A 23,444-nucleotide genomic window follows, 5' to 3' on the forward strand; every position below is an offset into this window, starting at 1 on the left:
CTGCCTCCGGAGTGAGGAAGATGTGCGGCCCCCGGCCGTCTCTGAGGGTGCTTCCCTGCAAACCCCTCACAGCGTCACTGGACACTACCGGGGCGGTGAAGAAGGACACCTGAAGACGCTGCGCGTTCGCTCGGTCGCCTAGGTGTCTGAGCTGCAGCGCCACGGATCCCTCAGGTACTCCTCAGCGGCCCGTGCGTGCGCGCGCTCTCCCACCTCGTCGCTTAGCAACCTGCGAAGCCGTCCAGTCTTCTCTACACTTCAATTCCTCCCGCCCCCGCAGACTGTGAATAGTTTTAAAAAAGATTTTGTTTCCGGGTCGAACCGGCTTTACGCAGCGGAAGGTCTCTTTACCTCCCACGTTTACCCTTGAGGGGAGGATAAAGTCTTAGCAGCTTACGGGACAGCGCTGGAGCTAAGCGCTCTGTCTCTCCACCCTCGAGTTACACAGACCTCCCCTCTCGCCAATTGCTAGGCGCCATCCGGCAGGTCCTTTTTTCCTAAGCCCAAATCCTCCGCTCGTCGCCGTCCTCCAATCACAGCGGCCCGCCCTCGGGAACTACTTTGCAATCGACGAAGAGCGCAAGGAGCAGGGCGTGAGAAGACCATCTGACCTCGGGAAGTGTAGTTCAACAGTCGAAGGAAATGCGTTGGAGATTGCGCCAGAATTAGGGCTGCTTAAACTACAGTTCCCAGGGGGCTCCGCAGCCGGGAGCCGAGCCTTTTCTTTCTAACATCACTCGCCTTTTCCGAGTCGGTTCCACGGTAGAGGTGACCGGACTCTCTGAAGCTCGTTTTGCAGGTGCAGAAAAGTGTCCGCGCAGTTCCCAGTCATGGTGAGTGTGGGCCTCTGCATGCTGCCCACCTCCGACCTTCGCGCCCGTGTGTGGAGTTTCTTGCGTTTTAAGGACTGTTGGGGGAAGGCTGTGCAAGGGATTGTCCTTCGCGCCCTTTGGAAAGCCCCGACTCATCTTCTGGGGACTGTCGCAGGGACCCAGTAATTGGGAAGGGGTTGATTTACAGCTGGGGGTTCTTAGAAGGACTTTAGAGACATCTCTGTCCTTGGAGAGGCGCGATCTCAGTCCTTCTGCATGTTGGGGGTACAGAATACGAAGCTGCGGATTTTCTCCAAAGCACGGTATAGGGGTTTGAAAAGGACGATAAGGTTTGAAATGAGAGGGGGTGTTGGACCCTAAGCTCTTTTTCTCCTCTTAAGCCCACAGTGTTTTTAAGGGCTTTTGTCACAAAGCCCTTGAAAGCACAAGGCCCTCACTGCAAAGGTAGTGCTTACCAGATGCTCGGGATTGCGATCTACGTTTTCGGGAGAAGTGTTTCCGCCATATCTAATTTCACAAAATGTTATTTAAAACCTGTTCATTGATCTCCTTTCGTCGTACCTGGACATGTTGCAGTGACGGTGCCCCTATGCAAATAATTAGTACATTTTTTTTTACTGATCTGTGTGTTAGGAATTCTAGAACCACTACTTTTAAATGTTACACAATAAAACCATCGTGTCATGAAGCTTTGGATACCAAGATATGGATATCTTGTCTCTGCTGAAAGGGAGAGAAGGGAGGTTGGTGAGGGTACTGACGTAGGAATAATCAGCATGCTGTTTGAAGGTGACATTTGACATCAAACTGAGAGAAATTGCTTCAGTACTGTATTTGTAGTTGAAACTGTTTTTCCTCTGTTATTTCAAAATACTAAAATGAGTGGGGAATGTGGGAAAATATTTGAAGGAATTGGAACATTTCCAGAACCTGAAAAGACGTGTTTTCAGGGCAAGGGGATTACTTCTTCCACCTTCATAAGGGAGCCAGTGGGGACAGCTTCTAATTCTCAGTAAGTGTTAAACCTAGGTTTCCTACTTATTTTGTCAGATAACATAATTAGTCATTTAAATGATGGTTTCAGTGGTTTCTGACCTAGTAATCTTAGCAAGAAAGCAGAGGTACTTATTATCAGAGAACCTCAGACTTAATAATTTTAAAACTGGATGTAACCTTTTAAAAAAAAATCTTGACCATCTTAAAATTGAGTTTATTGAAACCGAAAAAGAATGTGATTTGTTCAAGGTCATACAACAGTTTGCCCCCAAGGATCTCGCATACTTTCCATTTTACCATATTGTATCATTCAGACACATATCAAGTCATTCTGAAAATTTATTTTTAGTTGCTGAGGTTCTGGATGAAGATACAAGCTCATACTGCAAATACAAACTAAACTATATATCAGCATTTATATTACTTGATGGTTTTACAATGAGAATATTGTAATTCTAGAATTGGAAGGGAATTTGGAAATTATTTCTTCTAATCTTAAAACATAACCTGGTGAGGTCAAATGATTGTCCCAAGGTCACAGAAAGCTCCTGGGCCCCCATTCTTGCTTTGTTTTTCTACACCGTATATCAAGCCAGGCCTCACCCCAGGAAGGTCACTCCAGCACCAAATAATGTCCATGAGGAAGAACCCTCCTGCCATTTTGCTGAAACTGATGGCAAATTCTCACATGACTCAGTCTCCTTGCCTCCTCAGGAGAGTGTGTGAACAATCACTGAGTTAGAAAAGAACCATCTTTTGTAAGCTATTAAAATCAGGTTTTTTTCAAGGAGTCAATTCTTTCCTTGTGTCCATAGGGAATGACAAGCAAGAATAAACTGTATGAAGGAATCTGAATACTGTTTGTCTTTTATATTACAGAAATATATATAAATGAGAAAGTAAAAAAGGAACACATGGGTCTTTCTGTAGAATAACAGAAGGAACACTTAAATTCAAGCTTTACAACTGAGACTTGAACACATGCCCAAGACAGAGCCTGCATCTGCACGAAGGTCATTAGTGCCCTGCCAAGAGCAAAGACGTTCCTTCCTTGGATCTTGGCAGACTGCCCAGATATCTAAGCAAAGAATAGTAACCTATCTTCACACTGTAACATTGTGAAAATGTCAGTGGGAATCTCCCACCCTCCTGCTTTTCTACTGCAACGTTGCAAAGAGCAGACAGAACCAAATAGGCACTTCTTTCCTGTTTCATCACCAGACATTTCAGACACTGGGCTTCATACTACTCTTAACAAGATGGAATCACGTACCTGTGAAAATAATTTGCTCAGTGATAGAGAATAAGGAAACTGCTCAGGTGGAATTTGTGCCTGTTCATTAGTTGCCCACAACCCCTTCACTAGGGACTGTGGTACTTGGAACCCATTTTTTTAGTAGCTAAAATAAATGCCTAAAATTGACTATTCTTTTCTAACCATCTACCTGACTTTCTGGGAGGTTAAGCTTTACAGATAGTAATGTTTACTTTTCCCCTCATTGCTTATCCTAGCTTGCTTTCATTGAAGTAGCATGTGTTTATGCTTTTCTTAACTCTAACTTTCCTTCATTCAACAAATCCTTGCTGAATGCTATATGGGAGTGCAAATTTGAGTCAGAGGCAGACTGTTCTCCCGGAAGTTTCACAGTCTAGTGGAGAGTAACAGCCTCAGGCTACAAGAGTCCTTAGAGGAAAAACCTGAGACCTATAATTATAGTGCTTGCTACTTACTGTTCTTACTGTTTTGTATGTTAACTCTCTCAATCCTTATGACTACCTTATTTGTCAGGTAGCTGCTATTATTATCTCCATTTTACTATGGAGAAACAATACAGTAACTTGCCTAAGAACATACAGCTGAGTTGAGGAATCAGGATTTGAACCAGAAAGTGTGGCTCTAGAGGCCATCTCTTTAACTGTCACACTCTACTGCCTCTCTAGCCCCCTGTTTTAAAAAAATTGGCTTATCCTCTTGTTTCTTGCATATGGTTCATAATGGAGTCTCTGGCCTAAAATAGTACAAGTTATGTAATAAAAGAAGACTTTCATTAGAACTACTGACATAAATAATTTTGCTAACCATAGCTGGAACTATTGTCATTATTTCCAGCCTTCTCAATGCAAGTATATATGAATAAAATAATTTTTTAAAGCATGTTGGGTTTGCTTCCAAACAATTCTTTTACATTTCCAAGGTTTTGATAGTAATTTTACAAGATCCAGCAAATATGTGAGCTTTAGCAAATGTTTGAGCTCTAACTACATGCCAGGCATTGTTCTAGGCAGCTGGGATACAACAGTAAATAAAGTAGACAAAGCCCCTGTCCTTAAAGAGCTTGCATTCTAAAGAGGGAGGGGGAATCATTTCTTCCTCTATTTCTTTTTCCTCACCTGCTATACTTCAAGGAAAGAGGGGAAAATGACAGAATTTAAAACATGTAAAGACCATGTGATAGAAAATAAATATATACAATAACAGTGCTCTTTATAAAACCTGAAGTCTATTTGGGAACATAAATATGTATTGTATTAAAATTGGATTATTGGGGGAATTATCGTATTTTGTATATTTAGAGATATTAAAGCATAAGGGGAAGTTGGTGAAGAGTATGGACAAGAGACCCAGAAGGTCAGGAAGAAACTCCATAGTTTTTTCCCTTTTTCTCCACTCTCACCCTGGTCACCTCTCTGAAGAAGAAACACATACATAGTCTGCTGTGTTCAGATGCATTTCTCTACAACAGTTGACACTTTCCTGAGACTGTTCTTCCTCTGAATTCTATGGGTACCAGATTGCTAAGTGCTGCTGACCTCCAGAGGTTAGGGTTTGAAGGTTAGAAGGAACCTTCAGGTCATAGTCTCCTATCCTAGAAGCATGACCCCTCTCTAAGAGGGAATTCTAAATATAAAGAAATCTATTCCTCTATCCCCAGTCACTTCAGCCACTTCTCTAGTGTGGGTAACTATAGAGGTGACACAGAGTGGAAGTACATTTACCCAGTATTGTCAGAGAAAGGAACAATTCCCTTGATTGAATTTTTCCATCTAATTAAACTTACCCATTAAGTTTCCAGGCATTTTTGTTCAGCTCCATTTAGTAGAAATATTTCTATCTTTTTAATTCTCTGAGCTTAATTTAACTTATTTTTAATGACTCAGGGTCATCACTTTGAATTAGTTATATATATTTTTGTCCATATGTTCATATTTTATTCAGGGTCTATAAGATGACTTCCATCTATTATAACTAATATGTTCTTTGTACTTTTTCCCCTTCCTCTCCTTTAATATTAATTTTCCCTTAAAATCAGGTTGTTAACTGTTACCACACGTTGTTACTGTTATTTATTAATGCTAAAATTTTTTACAATCCAGATATTAACATTTTTTCATTTTTCTTTCTCCTTAAATAAATATAAGCTTATTTTTTCTTCCTCCAAGTAAAGTTGAATCACGATTAATAGTTTTGTAAAAACTTCCTGGCTCCTTCTAAATGGAAAATTTTAACCGCTATTATTCCTCTTTCTGGTGTGAAGGATTCTTTTCAGCAGAAAGGAGTGGGGAATTTGCATAAGAGGATTGGATTTGTAAGGTTCTAGTGGCCACCAGGGTTTGTATCCTCACATAATGCACATCAACATCGTTAGGCCTATCTTAGTGGTAAAATATCCTAACAAAGATGGATAAGATTTTGTAAGTAAATCCAAGACAGCAGGGAGAGTTAAATAACACCACATAAATGTGCAGCCAAAGGACACATGTTCAAGAAATTGCTTAGTTGCTTTGTGCATGCTGTGTTTACTAGGACAAGTCTGGGATAAACGTCTTCTACTAAGCCAGATGCGAAGAGTCTTTAAAATTTTACATTAGCTTTTAAAGTATGTGGTTGTCTTATTATAGAGAAAATTCTGAATATCTTTAGGGTAAAATAGCATTTTTTAATAAGGTGTTAATGGGTCTCTTTCATTACAGTCTGAACCAATCCGAGTCCTTGTGACTGGAGCAGCTGGTCAAATTGCTTATTCACTGCTATACAGTATTGGAAATGGATCTGTCTTCGGTAAAGACCAGGTAGGGGCAAGTGTCTGTAAATCTTAAGTAAAAGTAAGAACATTTTCAATGAAACCCTGTATTTAGTTGCAAAGAAATGTTTAAATGGTAAAGGAATGGATAATCCCAACAAATGTATTAGGCACACGGCTATAAGTGGAATCTGGTAACTTATTTATATGCACCTCTCTGGGCATTGAAAATGCTTTGCAAATTAGAACTATTCCGCCTACTGTTAAGTTGACTTGGTGCAGCCAGCAGGTATCATAATGACAGTAATTGTTAGGGAGAGTCACGTGGGAGAGAAAGTTGCTGAATCAGCACTTTCTTGTTCATAAATGGTCTTAAGACCCAAAAGAGTTGGACAGGCACATAGGCTTCCCAGTTTGAAGCAGGCACCCCCTATTCCAGCAGGTCTGATTAATGTACACTAAAATCCTTTCATACAGTATTCATTTATCCATTCTCTTCACCCATGGATATCAAGTTCTTCCTTCATGCCAGATACTGTGCTTAGCTCTCTGTGAACTGAAATTAGATATACAGCCATCAACAACAAGAGCAAGGTGTGGCATGTCACTTCAACTTGATATTTCTTCCATGTACTCCTGTAAAATTCAGTAATGGTGATTCCTCTTACTGTGTTTAGCAAACCATTGCTGGTTTTATAGCATTCCTTTTTAAAGGACACCTGATGTTAGACACCTGACTTCCTAAAATAATTATGACTAATTAATGGGAATTATACACATATACACACCAATTAGCAAAAACTCTGTGAAAGGACTTTTTCTGTGACTAAGTGACATAACCTACACTGACAGATGCTGTCCTTGCTATTTACTTGGCAGCCTATCATTCTCGTGCTGTTGGATATTACTCCCATGATGGGTGTCCTGGATGGTGTCCTGATGGAGCTGCAAGACTGTGCCCTTCCCCTCCTGAAAGGTGAGTTGGGGAGTGGAGGAGCAAGGGATTTTATAGTATTTTATATCTTTAAAAAAACAGATTTTAGAGTTTTGTTAACGGGCCTCTCAGTTAGAAATTATTTCATAAAAAGTTTTTGTTTTTTGAACTACAACTACTTGTTAAGATATATACCAAGAATAAATAAGGGTATAAGTGTGAAATAACCTGTATAAGATAAAAGATTATACTTTTTTCCCAACATGCCTATATGTAATTTATTTTACCAATTAAGTATAATATTGCACAAGGGTTATCCACCTGAGATTGTCCACACTGTGTTATTATTTAAATTCTATTTAAATAGTAATAGTAGTGTCCTGTAATGGAGAACTTTTTCAACTCTAAATGATGTTTTCCAGAACCATATGCTGCTTGGGGACTAGAAATTGGTTGGTCCCCATATATAGTCCCACTCCATCTGCCAGTTGTCAGGTTAAGATATAATATAAATTGTTCTAATCCTATACTACATGGTTTGAGAAAGCCTAAAGCCATGGTTTGAGAAAGACTTCTGCTAAGAGCCTTTGAGACTCAATGAACAAGTAACAAATGTAAGACAGAAATCCTAAATTTGGTTGAAAGGTCCATTAAAATATTAGGTCAGGTTGTAAACTAATTTGAATATTTTTCTTTAGCTATACCTTCATCATCTTTTTTGGGGGGAGGGAGGGTAAGGATTAATTAATAATACTCTCAAAGAGGATTGCACAAATCAAAAATGTAAACACGCCCAAGAGAAACAATGCTCAGAATTCATATATCTGTTCAATAAACATTTAGTAGAAGGGGTACTCTGCCATCTCAATCATTTGGTTGCTTAGTTATGTAAGAGAATGCATTACCCTGTCCAAGCTATTCTGCTGGCTCCCTTTCCTCACGCACTGTTTCCAAATCAACCTCCTCTGTTGCTTTTTCCATTTTTATTCCCTTCTCTACAGAGTTCTCTGCTCTCTCTAGTGGGCCCAGGTTACAGTTGGCTTGTCCTTGGTCAGCTGTGAATATGATGGGAAGGGAAGGTTCAGCAGATAAGGGTGCATGGCTGGGAAGAAGATGGATATTTTTTCTCCAGCTGGTGCTCTTATGTATACCTATTTGGGGACTTACAGAAGCCTGACTGACACAAGTTCCTGGTCTAAAAATTTATCAGTGACAACACTGTATCCTGATTGCCTTAGTACCTTTGGGCTGCTATAACAAAAATACCATAGACTGAGTGGTTTATAAACAAAAGAAATTACTTCTTACAGTTCTGGAGGCGGGGAAGTCAGAAAGCAAAGAGCCAATAGATTGGGTGTCTGGTGAGAGCCCAATTCCTGGTTCACAGACAGCCATCTTCTCACTGTGTCCTCACATGGCAAAAGGGGTGAGGGAGCTCTCTGAGGCCTCTTCTATAAGGGCACTAATCCAATTCATGAGGGCTCCCCCTCATGACCTAATCACTTCCCAAAGGGCCTACTTCCTAATACTATCACACTGGGAATTAGGTTTCAACATATGAATTTTATATGGACACAAACAGTCTATATAGCACATGGCCTTTTTAATACAGTCACCAAAAGAAAGCCATGATATATAGCTGACGCTTCAACAACTCAGGGCTTAGTGGTGCCAATCTTCCCTGCAGTGGAAAATCCAAGTACAATTTATAGTTGGCCCTCTGTTCACGGATCCTCTGTATCCACAGGTTCAACCAACCTCAGATTGTACAATACTATAGTATTTACTGTGGGAAAAAAATCCACATATAACTGGTCCTGCACAGTTCAAACCTGTGTTATTCAAGGGTCAACTGTATGTTCTTCAATCAAAAAGCAGGTGGTGGTGGGCTTCCCTGGTGGCGCGGTGGTTGAGAGTCCGCCTGCCGGTGCGGGGGACGCGGGTTCGTGCCCCAGTCCGGGAGGATCCCACGTGCCGCAGAGCGGCTGGGCCCGTGAGCCATGGCCGCTGAGCCTGCACGTCCGGAGCCTGTGCTCCGCAGCGGGAGAGGCCACAACCATGAGAGGCCCGCGTACCGCCAAAAAAAAAAAAAAAAAAAAAAAAAAAAAAAAAAAAAAAGCAGGTGGTGTATTGGACTGACACTGCAGCATAGTGGTTGAAATCTGGACCAATCTTGACTTATAGCCCCACTCCTTTTTGATAGGCAGCTAATTAATCTCTTTAAGCCTCATTGTCTTCATGTGTAAAGTGTTTAAATTTGACAAAAGAAATCTCTTAGTGTTATTCCTTGCAAAAACTTCTCAATAAGCATTGTTTTAATTTGATTGATATCTTAGAATTAAAGTAATTATAACTTAAAAGTTAGGTGAATTAGTTTCTCTTTTGTGTTATCTGTGGTAATTAATGTGAATAATTAATGTTGCCTTGAAAGTTACCTTGCATCATTATAAAAGATAAAAGCTATAGAGTTTTGAAATTAAGATAATTATTGAAATAGGAAAAGCAAAACATATGTATTGACATTTCTGCTGATGTTATGGTTGTTGAATTCATATATTGCCTTTCTTTTTTTAGGCCCCTAAAACTTTGATCAATGTGTTTTGTAAAAGTAAACATTTGCTACAAAGTGAAAGAGTTACTGGGTAGATTCAGTATGAAAAAGAAAACCTCACACTTTGGCGTTTAAGTAGCTCTGCATATTTATTGCCATGTTCACAGATGTCATCGCAACAGATAAAGAAGAGATTGCCTTCAAAGACCTGGATGTGGCCATTCTTGTGGGCTCCATGCCAAGAAGGGATGGCATGGAGAGGAAAGATTTACTCAAAGCAAATGTGAAAATCTTCAAATGCCAGGGTGCAGCCTTGGACAAATATGCCAAGAAGTCAGTTAAGGTGACCAATGCAGTATTTTATTGGGTTTTTTATTATCAGCATTTGAAACTTCTGCTTTCAACATTTAAGTGAAAATGAAAGTATTTGCCTTTTTTTTTTTTTCCAGTTCTGTGCGATGGTCAGTAAATACAGATACAGAGTTTTGCTCCATTAGCCCTCCCTTTCTAGGTTTTGTTCATATAGTGGAAATCTGTATTCTGAGGGGCTCAAAAATATTCTGCCTATTACCATGACATGGAGATTTAATATTAGTTTGTAAACCTATAGAGAAGGCACAGAACTTTCTGGTGCCTTTTAGCTGTGTGGGACTATTTATTCAGACATTTGGATTTGTGTTTGTGATTGTGAAGGGAGATGGCTATAAGCTGTGTCTGTTCTTAGTCACAGGAGGTAGGGGCTTCTGAATGCTCACTTTTTCTCAAGTCCAGAGGAATTTCGATATGTTCGTCTCTTGAGGAGCTGAGTCAGTATGACTTCCTATTCTGTCTCTTTGTGTTCAACCTATTTATTTTGGTTTCTAAATTTGTGTTATTATTACAGTAAAGCCTCTTTTTACCAATTAAGTATCAGTTACCTAGAACTTAATTGTCATAGCAAAAGGGCTTGCTAGTTAGAGATTTTTCTGGTTTTGATACACTTCTTCCACCCAATTCTGAATTCAAAGAAAGGTAAAAGAAAATTTTGTAAGGTTTTTTAATGTTGCCATTTATAATGTTCTATCTTTTATAATACTTCATAGACACCTGAATTTTTGCTTTCTGCAGACTTTATTTCAAATAGTTAACTTTTAGTTTCTGTAGTCATTAACAGAAAATAATAGAAATGAGATGGGTAGAAATCCCCAGGTCTCTTAGTAAAAAAATTACAAGGTTGCTTGGAGTTGTAGTACTGCTTGCATAGTAATTGCCTCTTAGCCAAAAGTGTCTTTCTTGGGGGAAATATACACCGACAGTGGAGTAGTTAGGGATAGCGGAGTATCATATCTACAGCTTGCTCTCAAATAGGCCAAAAAAAAAGACTAAGGGCAGTGTGTGTGTGTGTGTGTGTGTGTGTGTGTGTGTGTGTGTGTGTGCGCGCGCACGTTTGCACGTGCACAGAAAGTGAAAGAGCTAGGGCAAATTGGAGAATCTGGGTACAAGTAATGTGGGAGTTAGTCTTTGTAATATGCTTACAGCTTTTCTGTAAGTTTGATATAATTTCACAGTAAGTTTTTTTATCATTTTATTAAAGATTTTTAAGACTTGTAAAACATGTTCATGTATACATTTTCCTATGCTGTATTGTAATTCACTGCATCCTATACCTACCCCCTCCAAAAAAAAAAGAGAAAAGTCTGAAGTGCTTTCTCCTACAGATTGATTCAATGGGTGTGAAATGGTGGGACCTGGTATTTTAGCAACTAACCCAGTTAATTCTTAGGATTAGGCAAAACTGAGAAACACTTTTCATTCATAAGGGCAAATCATTATCCTAAAGTAAACTTCTCAAGTAGAATTTCTTTCTTGGACTACTTTTATAAGGAAAACTTTTATGATTGAATAGAACTCTGAGATAGAGCCCTAGATTACTAGTTTTTTATGGCAACTAGATAAATGCTGTCTCTGTTTTGGCAGAAAACAAAATGACTTGTGTACATAACGGTGGTTTTAGTAAATGTTTTTAGTAGTCTCACCAAATACTAACAAGGGGGAAAAGTTATTAGAACAGAGGATAGAAAGCTACTAGAAACTAGAAACTGCAATAATAACTACATATTTAGCGTACACAGACTTGGTACGAAGGCTATATGTTACATGTCAGTCATATTCTAAGTTGGTTTAGTTAATCAGTTATGGTCTGTAGCTCTGCTGTGCCTCGCCTACATCCTAGGTTATCGTGGTGGGAAACCCGGCCAATACCAACTGCCTGACTGCCTCCAAGTCGGCACCGTCCATCCCCAAGGAGAACTTCAGTTGCTTGACTCGTTTGGATCACAACCGAGCTAAAGCTCAGGTAAGAAAGATGCCTTTTCAAATCTTATGAATGTTCAACTTTAAACCCTTTTTCTCTCACTTTTAAAGTAGCTGAATCATAGTTTGTGCTTTTCTCTTGTTTTGTTTTAGTAGGAAGCTATTCTAATTTTTTAGGACATCTTTAAATCTCTCTCTTAAAGCAGCTGAACTTTGTACTTAATTTTCTCAACTATATTTCATTTCCTAACTTTAATTACATATCATTGCTAATGTCCTCTTAGTACAGTGGTTAAAAATTAGTCATAAGCATAGATAATTCATATGACGGCACACAAATTATTTTTGTCAGATGTATAGGAGATTATAATTGAAAAACTTGAGCTTTGTGTATTATATGTGGTTCTGCTTTTTTCCCTACTGCTAAGCATTCGAGCTTGATTTTATATTTAATTTCATTTTCATTTTTATATCCTCATACTCTACATGTTTCCATAAAATTTCTTAGTTTTCACTACTTAGTAGCTAAATTTCAATTGTTATCCAGTTTCCTCATCCCTTGGAGCCTTAGATAAATATGCTAAGCAGTCAGTGACCAGGGTATTAACAATAGCTTTTTTTTAATTAGAGGCCATGCCACTCATCTGTGCTAGTTTCCTAGGCTTTCTCAGATCTAGACAATCCCAGTGCCCTTAGATGTCATGACAAAGTTCTAGTTCTTGGACATAACCTCTTTCCTTTTCCCTAGCGCCTTTCTGGCCATCCTCCTTATCCATAGCTCATCTGCTAGATAGGTCTATGAATTTAGTTCTTTTTCTTCTAGAGAAGACAACATTATTGAGTTTCAAGAAAACTATTTTTACCAAATGATGGTGTGAGGTCTAAGTTGAAAAACTGTTACCAGATTCAGTGGGTCCATCACTTGGGGTGCATCGCCAATGAACATACCAAGTACTTTCAGTCAAAGCAGAAGTGTTTATTCCTTGTGACAAGTAAGGAAACAGGTAGATAGCTCTCAAAGCACTGTCTTTCCAAATAGCCAGATCAGGGACATTTTAAGCTAAGGGTACATGTATATTCATGAAAGGGTGAGTGTAATCTTCAATGTAAAGGTGGAGTTCTAGATGCACTTGTGCAGTACAACAACATGCTCAAACATACATGCCTTGCATGTTCAAAAATGGCAGAAATTCCAGCCCTTGGGGTGGAGATTTTAGCATTAAAATGAGGCAAAGGTCACCCTAGGTTGACAAAATCCAGGTGCCTAGTTGAGTGAAATCACAGCGGTCAGCAAAGGCTCATTCCTTAGGCTCCAGTTAATCTGGTGCCTGAGTGCTTGAGGGGTTTTGGACACTGCAAAACAGCTCAAGAATGTGTATCAGGCTGATCTTTACCTTCCAAATAGGACAGAACAGGGAGTCTTTATGACTGATTTGTTATCTTTGCTGTGGTTACTTCTCATGCCAAATAACAGTTGTTTGTTCTTGCATTCTTTGTTCTTTCTAAAATCATTAATTACTGAGACCTATTCTTTGTTTCCACATTGAAGACCTAGGAGGTCGTAGTTCACCTTTCTCCCAATCTCCTTAGAACAGAAGGGTTCTGAAATTCACACTCTATTTCTTAACCTAAGCTTGTCTAGTGCATGTTACAGTTTCTCTTATTGCCCAGTATTCTACTCCTGCAAGACATGACATCCTCTAGTTTAACCCCATACCTTCCTTATTACTGTCTAGCTAACAAAACCACTGCTTTAAACTAAGAGCTTTTAGCTCTGGAGGGCCCAGTGAAGGAGAAAAGTATTTACATTTAAGTTTCTACACTAAGCTGAATGCTTTATATCTGACTTGTCATTTACTTCTCATAGTAGCCATATGAGATATCTGTTATTATTACTGTTTTACAGATAAGAAATGTGAAGCCCAGAAAGGTCAGGGAACCTGCTCAAAGTCACACAGCTAGTAAATGTTGGAGTCAGTAAAAGGGTCTGCCTGACTCCAGACCCTCATGTGTGTTCTTACAAAATGGGATCAAGTGACCTAATCCATTCACTAGCTCTGTGACCCTGAGAAAGTATATTCAAGCTATAAAATGGGATAATAATTGAATCTACCTCAGATGGTAGTTATGTGAACTAACTGAGATAAGATCTATGTTAAGACCTTATCCTGGTGCCTGTCACATAGTAAAAACTCAGTAAAGGTTGGCTGCTCTAGTTACTATTGATAATGATGATGATGATTAAGAGGTTTAAGAAGAGTCACACCTCAGAAATCTCTCAGTTAATTTAGAAGGTCTTTGGATAACAAGCTTAAATTGCAAATATTTCCTGAGAGGCTTTGGGCTGTGAGCTGTGTCTTTTTCCTTGTTATTTAGCCAGTGTCTAGGGGCTGGGAAGAAATGGGAGTTTGTTTGAATGCCTGGAGGCAGGAGATGGGATACTGTAGAACAGTTATGAAGGAAAAGATCATCATAGTTGTTGCATCTGTGGACTCTGGATTACCAGATGGCAATTCACTTAGTTACAACAGGAAAAAAGAGGTAAAATGATGACACCGACAAATTTCCATTTTTGCTGTTTGACCTGAGGCCTTGGTGGAGGCAGGCATTGGAAAATTCTGCTTCCAGAAGTACAGCTAAATAATACTTTGTCCCAGTGCCTGCAGCAGTTTTCCTTGCGGGGTGAAAGTCTGAGTGAGGAAAGAAGGAGCCATCTCATCGTACTTTGACTTTGGCACGTGTTCCAGCATGCCAGTCTGGTACAGTGAATGCTGTTAGAAGTTTCCTCGTCCTATAGAGGCTATTAATCCAATGAGAAAAGTAACAAACCCAAAGATTAATTTTTCTTACATGAATGGATACTGGTCTTACGTAATTTATTTTGGAAATCAGAGCTCCTAGCTACCTAGTGACTGTTTATCACCTGCAGAAATCCTCTGTGTATTTGCAGACCAGAGCTACGTATGTTGTCTGCTGACCAGGTAATTTGGCAATGAAACCAGTTTGGTGGTATCAGAGATAAGAAAATTACTAGAGCTGGAGAATGAATCAAAAACTGTTTAACAGATCTGTGTGACAGACGTGAAAGTGTCTGAAGGAGCAAAGAACTGCTAGCCTGGGTACATGGTAGTTTAGACTAGCTCTGACATGCATGATATTCTCAGAAACTCTGGGTGCAGAGTACTGGCCTTTGCTATCCAGACAGAAGTGGATTAGCTCAGGAGATCCAAAGAATAAGAGGACGTGGCCAATAGGACACAAGAAGTAAGGGGAGCCTCCTGTAGGGAGGATAGGCCTGCAGGCAGTTTGTCCTCACCCTACTTTGGAGCAGCTGAAACTGACATTCAGCAGAGTTATGGTTTCTAAGTTTTTGATTATATACATCTTGGCTCACTTACCCCAGTATAAATATTCCTTTTTCTCAATGATGCCAGCTAAATATAAGTGAGGACAGTTCTTTGCAAGTCCTTTCAGGTCATGGCACACACAGAAAATGGTACTCATTGCACAGCACACCACTCTACCGCAACCACTAAGCAGATCAGTAGCTGGGTACCCCAGAAACCAACCATCCAAATAATTTGTGAAGACTGATATGGTAGTTAATAGTCCTAATACTTGCAGAACTCTAAATGAAGCAGGGTTTAGATCAGAAGTGATTTTAAATGTCAGGAACAAAGAATTTTAAGTTATTTTTTAAATCTATTTGAGGACTTAAGAAATGAGTCTCGACTTATTTTAAGGGTCAGTGAAAGTAAGCACAACTTGCTTCTTACTTGACTGAATAAATTACCATGAAGATGAGTCAAGGCATTGCAAACATTTTAGGTAATGGCTTTTTTAATCTTCATTCCTTTTGGTTGGTTGGTTGTCATTTTATTTTTTACTCTTTAATTTGGAATAATTATAGACTTAGAAGAAGTTGCAGAAATAGTACAGAGAATCCCATGTATCCATCACCCACTTCCCCCAGTGGTGACATCTTACATAACTATAGAGAATTATGAAAACTAGGAAATTGACTAAACTACACACAACACTGTTAACTAGCTTTACTCAGATTTCTGCAGTTTTTGTGTCGTTATGGATGATCCTATGACATTTAATCATATATATAGATTACTATAACCACCATAGTTTCAAGAAACAGAACTGTACCATCACCCACAAAAGAAGTCCTATTCATGTTGCCTCTTTATAGTTACACACTCCCTCTCCTTTCCTAAACTCTGACAACCATTTGTCTGTTCTCCAACGCTGTACTTTGGTCATTTCGAGAATGTTTTAAAAATAGAATTGTGCAGTAAGTAACCTTTTGACACTGTGGGTTTTTTTTTTTCCACTGAGTTTAATGCCTTTAATATCCATCCAAATTGTTACATGTATCAGTAGTTCATTCCTTTTTATTGTTATTCCATTTATTTATTTAATTGTATGAATGTACCACAGTTGGTGTTGGAGGACAGAGGGAACAAAAAGTGCCCACCAAACTGAGAAGGTATTTTTGAGACCTTAAAATGAGGCAGGCAGCTCCATATAACCAATGGATCAGTTTATTATAGGGTGACTTACTCATAGGGTGGGATCAGGATCAGGTGGACAGTGATCCAGAAGCATTTGCAGCTGCACTTCATACCGCAGAGGGACCACGGGAACGATTCTATAGGGTATGGGGGTAGGTGCTTTGAAACAGGACATGCATTTCTAAGTTAAGATTTATGAATGGATAACTAGCCTCATGGGCGCCAGGAATATGTCAAGAAAGGTTTTCATCATTGTTTGGGGACCAGCAGAGCATAGAGGCTACCTGGTCCTAATGTTTATTGAACAGTATCTATTAACTACAAAGCCCTTGATGTGATTCACTTCACAGGTCAGTTTTAAAGGGTAGAAGAAACTGTAAGGGCCTGAGATGGCGTCAATTATGCTAATAGTCATACTTTGTTTAACCATTCTTGAAGGACTTTTGAGCTGTTTCCAGTTTGGAGCTATTGGTATCCTTGTTTTTAAAATTTCTTTAAAATATCAGAGTGTATTCCCTTTGCTGTATGGTGAATACACAACCAGAGCTTTGATGCAGTGCTGCTGTTATTTATGTGTGCAAAAGCTGTGGATTCTGGTACAACTATTTTTTTCTCTCATTCTTACTTTAACATAAAGGAAAGAAAAGTCACTCACGATGTCACCCTAATACATCAGCTTTTTAAAATTTTTTTCCAAAACCTTCTCTTCTAGATCATTATAAATTCTGCTATCTAATTAGGAACAAATTACAGGCATACATTAGAGATATTGTGGGCTTGGTTCCAGACTACTGCAATAAAGCAAATATCAGAATAAAGCAAGTCAATGAATTTTTTGGTTTCCCAGTGCATATATATATATATATATAAAAGTTGTATTTGTACTGTAGTCTATTAAGTATGCAATAGCATTATGTCTAAAAAATATATACATACCTTAATTTTAAAAGGCTTTATTGCTGAAAGAAAAACAAATGCTAACCATCATCTGAGCCTTCAGCAAGTCCTGATCATTTTGCTGACGGGGGGCGGGGGGGGGGGCGGACTTGCCTCCATGGTGATGCTGTTGACTGATCAGGATGGTGGTTGCTGAAGGCTGGGGTGCCTGTGGCAATTTCTTAAAATAAGACCACAGTGAAGTTCACCATATTGATTGACTCTTTCTTTCACAAATGATTTCTCTGTAGCATACAATGCTGTGTGATAGCATCTTACCCAGAGTAGAACTAATTTCAAAATTGGGAGTTAAACCTCTCAAACCCTGCCACTGCTTTATCAACTAAGTTTATATACTATTCTAAATCCTTTCTTGTCATTTCAACAATCTTCACGGCATCTTCACTGGGAGCAGTTTCCATCTTTAGAAACTACTTTCTTCACTCATCGTAAGAAGCAACTCCTCATGCATTAAAGTTTTATCATGAGATTGCAGCAATTCAGTCCCATATTCAAGCTCCGCTTCTAGTTCTAGTTCTCTTGCTATTTCCACCATATCTGCAGTTACTTCTTCCAATGAATGTTGGCAGTTTGCCCTCTTCCCAGGAATCACAGATGTTCTTAATGGCATCTCAAATGATGAATCCTTTCCAGAAGGTTTTCAATTGACTTTGCCCAGATCCATAAGAGGAATCACTATCTCTGGAAGCTATAGCTTTATGCAATGTACTTCTTAAATCATAAGACTTGAAAGTCAAAATGAGTCCTTGGTCCATGGGCTGAAGAATGGATGTGTTAGCAGGCACATTATCCACCAGAGCTCTTGGTGACCAGGTGCATGGTCGATAAGCAGTAATATTTTGAAGGGAATCTTTGTTTCTGAGCACTGGGTTTCAACAGTGAATATTTCAACAGGTTTAAAATATTCAGCAAACCACATTGTCAACAGATATGGTGTCCTCCAGGGTTTGTTGTGCCATTGATGGAACTCAGGCAGAGTAGATTTAGCAGAATTCTTAATGGCCCTAGAATTCTCACAATGGTAAGTGAGCCTTGGCTTCAGCTAAAAGTCACCAGCTGCATTAGCTCCTAACAAGAGAGTCAGCCTGTCCTTTGAAGACTTGAAGCCTTGAAGCCAGGCATTGACTTCTCCCCCATAGCTCTGAAGATCCTAGATGACATCTTCTTCCAACAGAAGGCTGTTCATCTACATTGAAAATCTGTTACTTGGTGTAGCCACCTTCATTCATTATCTTAGCTAGATCTTCTGCATAACTTGCTGCAGCCTCTGTATCAGCACTTGCTGCTTCACCTTGCACTTTGATGTTGTGAAGACAGTATCTCTCCTTAAACCTCATGAACCAACCTCTGCTGGCTTCAAACTTTTCTTCTGTAGCTTCCTCACCTCTCTCAACCTTCACAGAATTGAAGGGAGTTAGAGTCTTGCTCTGGATTAGGCTTTGGCTTAAGGGAATGTTGTGGCTGGTTTGATCATTGTGGCTGGTTTGATCATCTATCCGGACCATTAAAACTTTCTCCATATCAGCAATAAGGCTGTTTCACTTTTCTTATCATTCGTGTGTTCACTGGAGTAACACTTTTTATTTCTTTTAAGAACTTTTCCTTTGCATTCACAACTTGGCTGTTTGGCCTAGCTTTCAGCTTATCTTGCTTTCAGCCTATCTTGCTTTCAGCCTATCTTGCTTTCAGCCTTCCTCACTAAACTTAATTATTTCTAGCTTTTGATTTAAAGTGAGGGATGTGCAACTCTTCCATTCATTTGAAGACTTAGAGGCCACTGTAGGGTTATTAATTGGCATAAATTTAGTATTGTTTGTGTCTCAGGGAATAGGGAGACCCAAAGGAGAGGGAGAAAGAAAGGGGAATAGCTAGACGGTGGAGCAGTCAGAACACACACAACGTTTATTGATAAGTTCACTGTTATATGTGAGCAGGGTTCATGGCACCCCAAAACAATTACAATAGTAACATCAAGGGTCATTGATCACAGATCACCATAACAAATATAATAATAATGAAAAAGTTTGAAATACTGTGAAAATTACCAGAATGTGACACAGAGACATGAAGTGAGCAAATGCTGTTGGAAAAGTGGTGCTGGTAGACTTGCTCAACACAAGGTTGCCACAAACCTTCAATTTGCAAAAACACAGTATCTGTGAAGCACGATAAAGTGAAGCACCATAAGAGGAGGTATGCCTGTATACATCCAACTAACCATAATTTCTTTTCCTCACATTACCTTATCAAGTGATTAACAAAGTAAGCAAGCTGATTTTATTTAGATCTTTCAAAACATAACTTTAACCCTTTCTGGTACCACTGTACTATAAAACATAATTGATGTTCATGTGACTACAAGGCATGCAGGATCCTGAAGTGTTTTCTGAACCTACAGCTAGAGATTGTTACTTCTGTTACAATTTTAGTATTATATATATTTTGTATTTAAATTTTTTTTTTTTTTTTTTTTTTTTTTGCGGTACGCGGGCCTCTCACTGTTATGGCCTCTCCCGTTGCGGAGCACAGGCTCCGGACGCGCAGGCTCAGCGGCCACGGCTCACGGGCCCAGCCGCTCTGTGGCATGTGGGATCTTCCCAGACCGGGGCACGAACCCGAGTCCCCTGCATCGGCAGGCGGACTCTCAACCACTGCGCCACCAGGGAAGCCCCAGAGGCTTTTTATCTTAAGGACGTTTGTCAAACGGGTCACAATTTGAAATTAAAAAAAAAAATTTGTCAGTAATATATTTGTTTTCTGTTGAACTAGATTGCTCTTAAACTTGGTGTGATTTCTGATGATGTAAAGAATGTCATCATCTGGGGAAACCATTCCTCAACTCAGTATCCAGATGTCAACCATGCCAAGGTGAAACTGCAAGGAAAGGAAGTTGGTGTTTATGAAGCTCTGAAAGATGACAGCTGGCTCAAGGGAGAATTCATCACGGTGAGAAAAATCCGGGGGCTCTCTTCACAGCCAAGCATCAAGAACTCTTGAGAGACACACCACATTACTGACCTGAGTGTGTCCCCAAGGGGTGGTGGGAGGAAACTCAAGGACAGCAGGCATTTGATGAGTGCATATTTTCTTTGGGGGTCATACTAAGGCAGTCATAATCCAATCTGATCTATTGTGTAGCAGTCAAGATTGATTGTTAAAGTGGGAAAAACTAGATACCCTCTAGTCATCCAGCTATCTTATAGAGATCTGTTTCTTTGTATGAATTGTGGTAAAGCTTTCTGTGCAGTTATATAGTTTTCACTTTTCAGGAAGACTGGTGCTTCTAAGTGAAATAGGTTAGTAAGGTCAACATGGAGTAGTTGAGTGATTTTGGAAGGGACACATTAAGCTATGGTTTCAGCCTTTCACCCCAGGAATAACACTGCTGTCTCTGCCTGCCCTACCCAGACTGTGCAGCAGCGCGGTGCTGCTGTCATCAAGGCTCGAAAACTGTCCAGTGCAATGTCTGCTGCAAAAGCCATCTGTGACCACGTCAGAGACATCTGGTTTGGAACCCCAGAGGTGAGAACTCAGTGAACTGCACAGGCCACTCTTTTATTTTTGTCCTTTAATGCTATAATGTAAAAAAAAAAAACATAGCCTTGCAGTCAGGCCAGTTAGGTTCATATTCCACCTCAGCTGCTGACTAGCTGAGTAACCTTGGGAAAGTTGCATAACCTTACTGAGCTGTTTTATCATCTTTTACATGGCATCTAACTCACAGCATTGTAAGGGTAATGAGATGAAATATGGAAAGCACCTAGCACACATGGTAGAGGTGACTTTTTTTCCTTCTTAAAACCTATATTGGGCCTAAAACTTTTAGAGGAAAACATAGGCAGAACACTCTGTGACATAAATCACAGCAAGATCCTTTTTGACCTACCTCCTAGAGAAATGGAAATAAAAACAAAAATAAACAAATTAAAAAATTTTTTGCACAGCAAAGGAAACCATAAACAAGACGAAAAGACAACCCTCAGAATGGGAGAAAATATTTGCAAAAGAAGCAACTAACAAAGGATTAACCTCCAAAATATACAAGCAGCTCATGCAGCTCAATATCAAAAAAAACAAACAACCCAATCCAAAAATGGGCAGATGACCTAACTAGACATTTCTCCAGAGAAGATATACAGATTGCCAACAAACACATGAAAGAATGCTCAACCTCACTAATCATTAGAGAAATGCAAATCAAAACTACAATGAAGTATCACCTCACACCAGTCAGAATGGCCATGATCAAAAAACCTACAAACAATAAATGCTGGAAAGGGTGTGGAGAAAAGGGAACCCTCTTGCACTGTTGGTGGGAATGTAAATTGATACAGCCACTATGGAGAACAGTATGGAGGTTCCTTAAAAAACTAAAAATAGAACTACCATACGATCCAGCAATCCCACTATTGGGCATATACCCTGAGAAAACCATAATTTAAAAAGAGTCATGTATCACAATGTTCATCGCAGCTCTATTTACAATAGCTAGGACATGGAAGCAACCTAAGTGTCCATCAAGGGATGAATGGATAAAGAAGATGTAGCACATATATACAATGGAATATTACTCAGCCATAAAAAGAAACAAAATTGAATTATTTGTAGTGAGGTAGATGGACCTAGAGTCTGTCATACAGAGTGAAGTAAGTCAGAAAGAGAAAAACAAATACCATATGCTAACATATATATGGAATCTAAAAAAAAAAATGGTTCTGAAGAACCTAGGGGCAGGACAGGAATAAAGATGCAGACATAGAGAATGGACTTGAGGACACGGGGAGGGGGAAGCATAAGTTGGGATGAACTGAGAGAGTAACATTGACATATATACACTACCAAATGTAAAATAGATAGCTAGTGGGAAGCAGAATCCCTTAGCACCATGAGAATGTAAAACATTGTTATTTGTTATTTTCAGGGAGAGTTTGTTTCCATGGGCATCGTCTCTGATGGTAACTCCTACGGTATTCCTGATGATCTGCTTTACTCATTCCCTGTTACAATCAAGGTAAGGTATTTTGGGTTATTTTCCTCTGTCCTCTACTGGGAAAGCAGTTGTGTGTTTTTATTAATAATGGTATAATTTAGTCTAGAAAGTTGTTCCTTTACTAAATTAGACATTTTTCTCAATTTTAAAATCATGTGAAGCACAACTTCAGGTCACTAAAATGTTGAAATTAATCTGGAAGGCAAGTTGCAACTCTCCCCACTAGATACATTTTGTTATTATGCTTCTAATATTGGATATCTACAAATATTCTATTACTTCTAAATGAAGCAATGGTTCTAAGTATTGTTGCTCTGTATTATAACTATACTGAAGTCAGTCTTTTTTACGTTTGCTGATTAAAGCCTCATTTAAAGATTTTTTTCTAGATTCAGTGAGTTTCAGATTCAAGTGTTGTTTTCATCAGAATTATCTGTTAATATCTGGATTTTGATTTGCTTCTTTAGAATCACACTTTAAAACATACTTCTCTAGATTAAGTTCAAACTAAGTTGTTGCTTGCTGGAACATCAATTCTAGTTTAATGATAAATCTCTTGGGACTTCCCTGGTGGTTCAGTGGTTAAGACATCACCTTCCAGTGCAGGGGGTTTGGGTTGGATCCCTGCTCGGGGAGCTAAGATCCCACATGCCTCACGACCATAAAACCAAAGCATAAAATAGGAGCAATATTGTAACAAATTCAATAAAGACTTTAAAAGTGGTCCATATCAAAAAAATCTTAAAAAAAAAATTATAAATCTCTTATTTGCAATTATTTTCAAACAGGATAAGACCTGGAAGGTTGTTGAAGGTCTCCCTATTAATGATTTCTCGCGTGAGAAGATGGATCTTACTGCAAAGGAACTGGCAGAAGAAAAAGAAACTGCGTTTGAATTTCTTGCCTCTGCCTGACTAGACAATCATTTCCGTGTCACTAAGTGTCCCAAAGCTGAAGAATCTAAATGTCGTCTTTGACTCTAGCACCAAGTAAAATAATGCTATACTTAAATTACTTGTGGAAAAACAACACTTTAAAGATTGTGTGCTTCCTGGTACAGACTTGTGACAGTTCATCATCATGCTGTTAGTGCTGCATTCTAAAATAAACATACATTCAAATGAAGATGATTCAGACTCTAATTTCTAGATAATATTTTGTTTCTATTCAGAAAACAATCTTGCATATTTCCCAGCTTGCCTAAGGGGTTATGATTTAAAAAAAAAAAAAACACAGAGAAAGTAAAGATAGAAAAGATAGAAAATGTTACAAGGTAAAACATAATTCTCTCATATTTAAATAGGAGAGGAAAATCCACCTCGTGAATCAATCTACTCCGGAATATA

The 23,444-nt window shown here is 39.1% G+C and overlaps 2 protein-coding genes across 5 annotated transcripts in view; one reads left to right on the forward strand and one right to left on the reverse strand.

Annotated features, from left to right (window-relative positions):
- WDPCP (WD repeat containing planar cell polarity effector) overlaps positions 1-23,444 on the reverse strand; it is a 518,809-nt gene that overhangs the window by 413,101 nt on the left and 82,264 nt on the right. For 2 of the 4 annotated variants that reach the window (XM_032653051.1, XM_032653047.1), the window contains exon 1: positions 1-381. The exons of the other annotated variants lie outside the window; for them this stretch is intronic. The gene's annotated coding sequence lies outside the window, so the exon portion shown is untranslated. Of the gene's footprint in view, positions 382-23,444 lie in introns of those variants that run through there. 4 annotated transcript variants of the gene reach the window in all.
- On the forward strand, positions 372-23,223 carry MDH1 (malate dehydrogenase 1). Its single transcript, XM_032653052.1, has 9 exons — positions 372-833; positions 5,802-5,900; positions 6,731-6,827; positions 9,504-9,679; positions 11,549-11,671; positions 19,878-20,054; positions 20,517-20,630; positions 22,030-22,119; positions 22,887-23,223. Exons 1-9 carry the CDS (start codon positions 831-833, stop codon positions 23,010-23,012), a joined length of 1,005 nt encoding a protein of 334 aa, XP_032508943.1. The 5' UTR covers positions 372-830; the 3' UTR covers positions 23,013-23,223.

The sequence above is a fragment of the Phocoena sinus genome, chromosome 13 (assembly GCF_008692025.1).
Source record: "Phocoena sinus isolate mPhoSin1 chromosome 13, mPhoSin1.pri, whole genome shotgun sequence".
Classification (NCBI taxonomy): Eukaryota; Metazoa; Chordata; class Mammalia; order Artiodactyla; family Phocoenidae; genus Phocoena; species Phocoena sinus.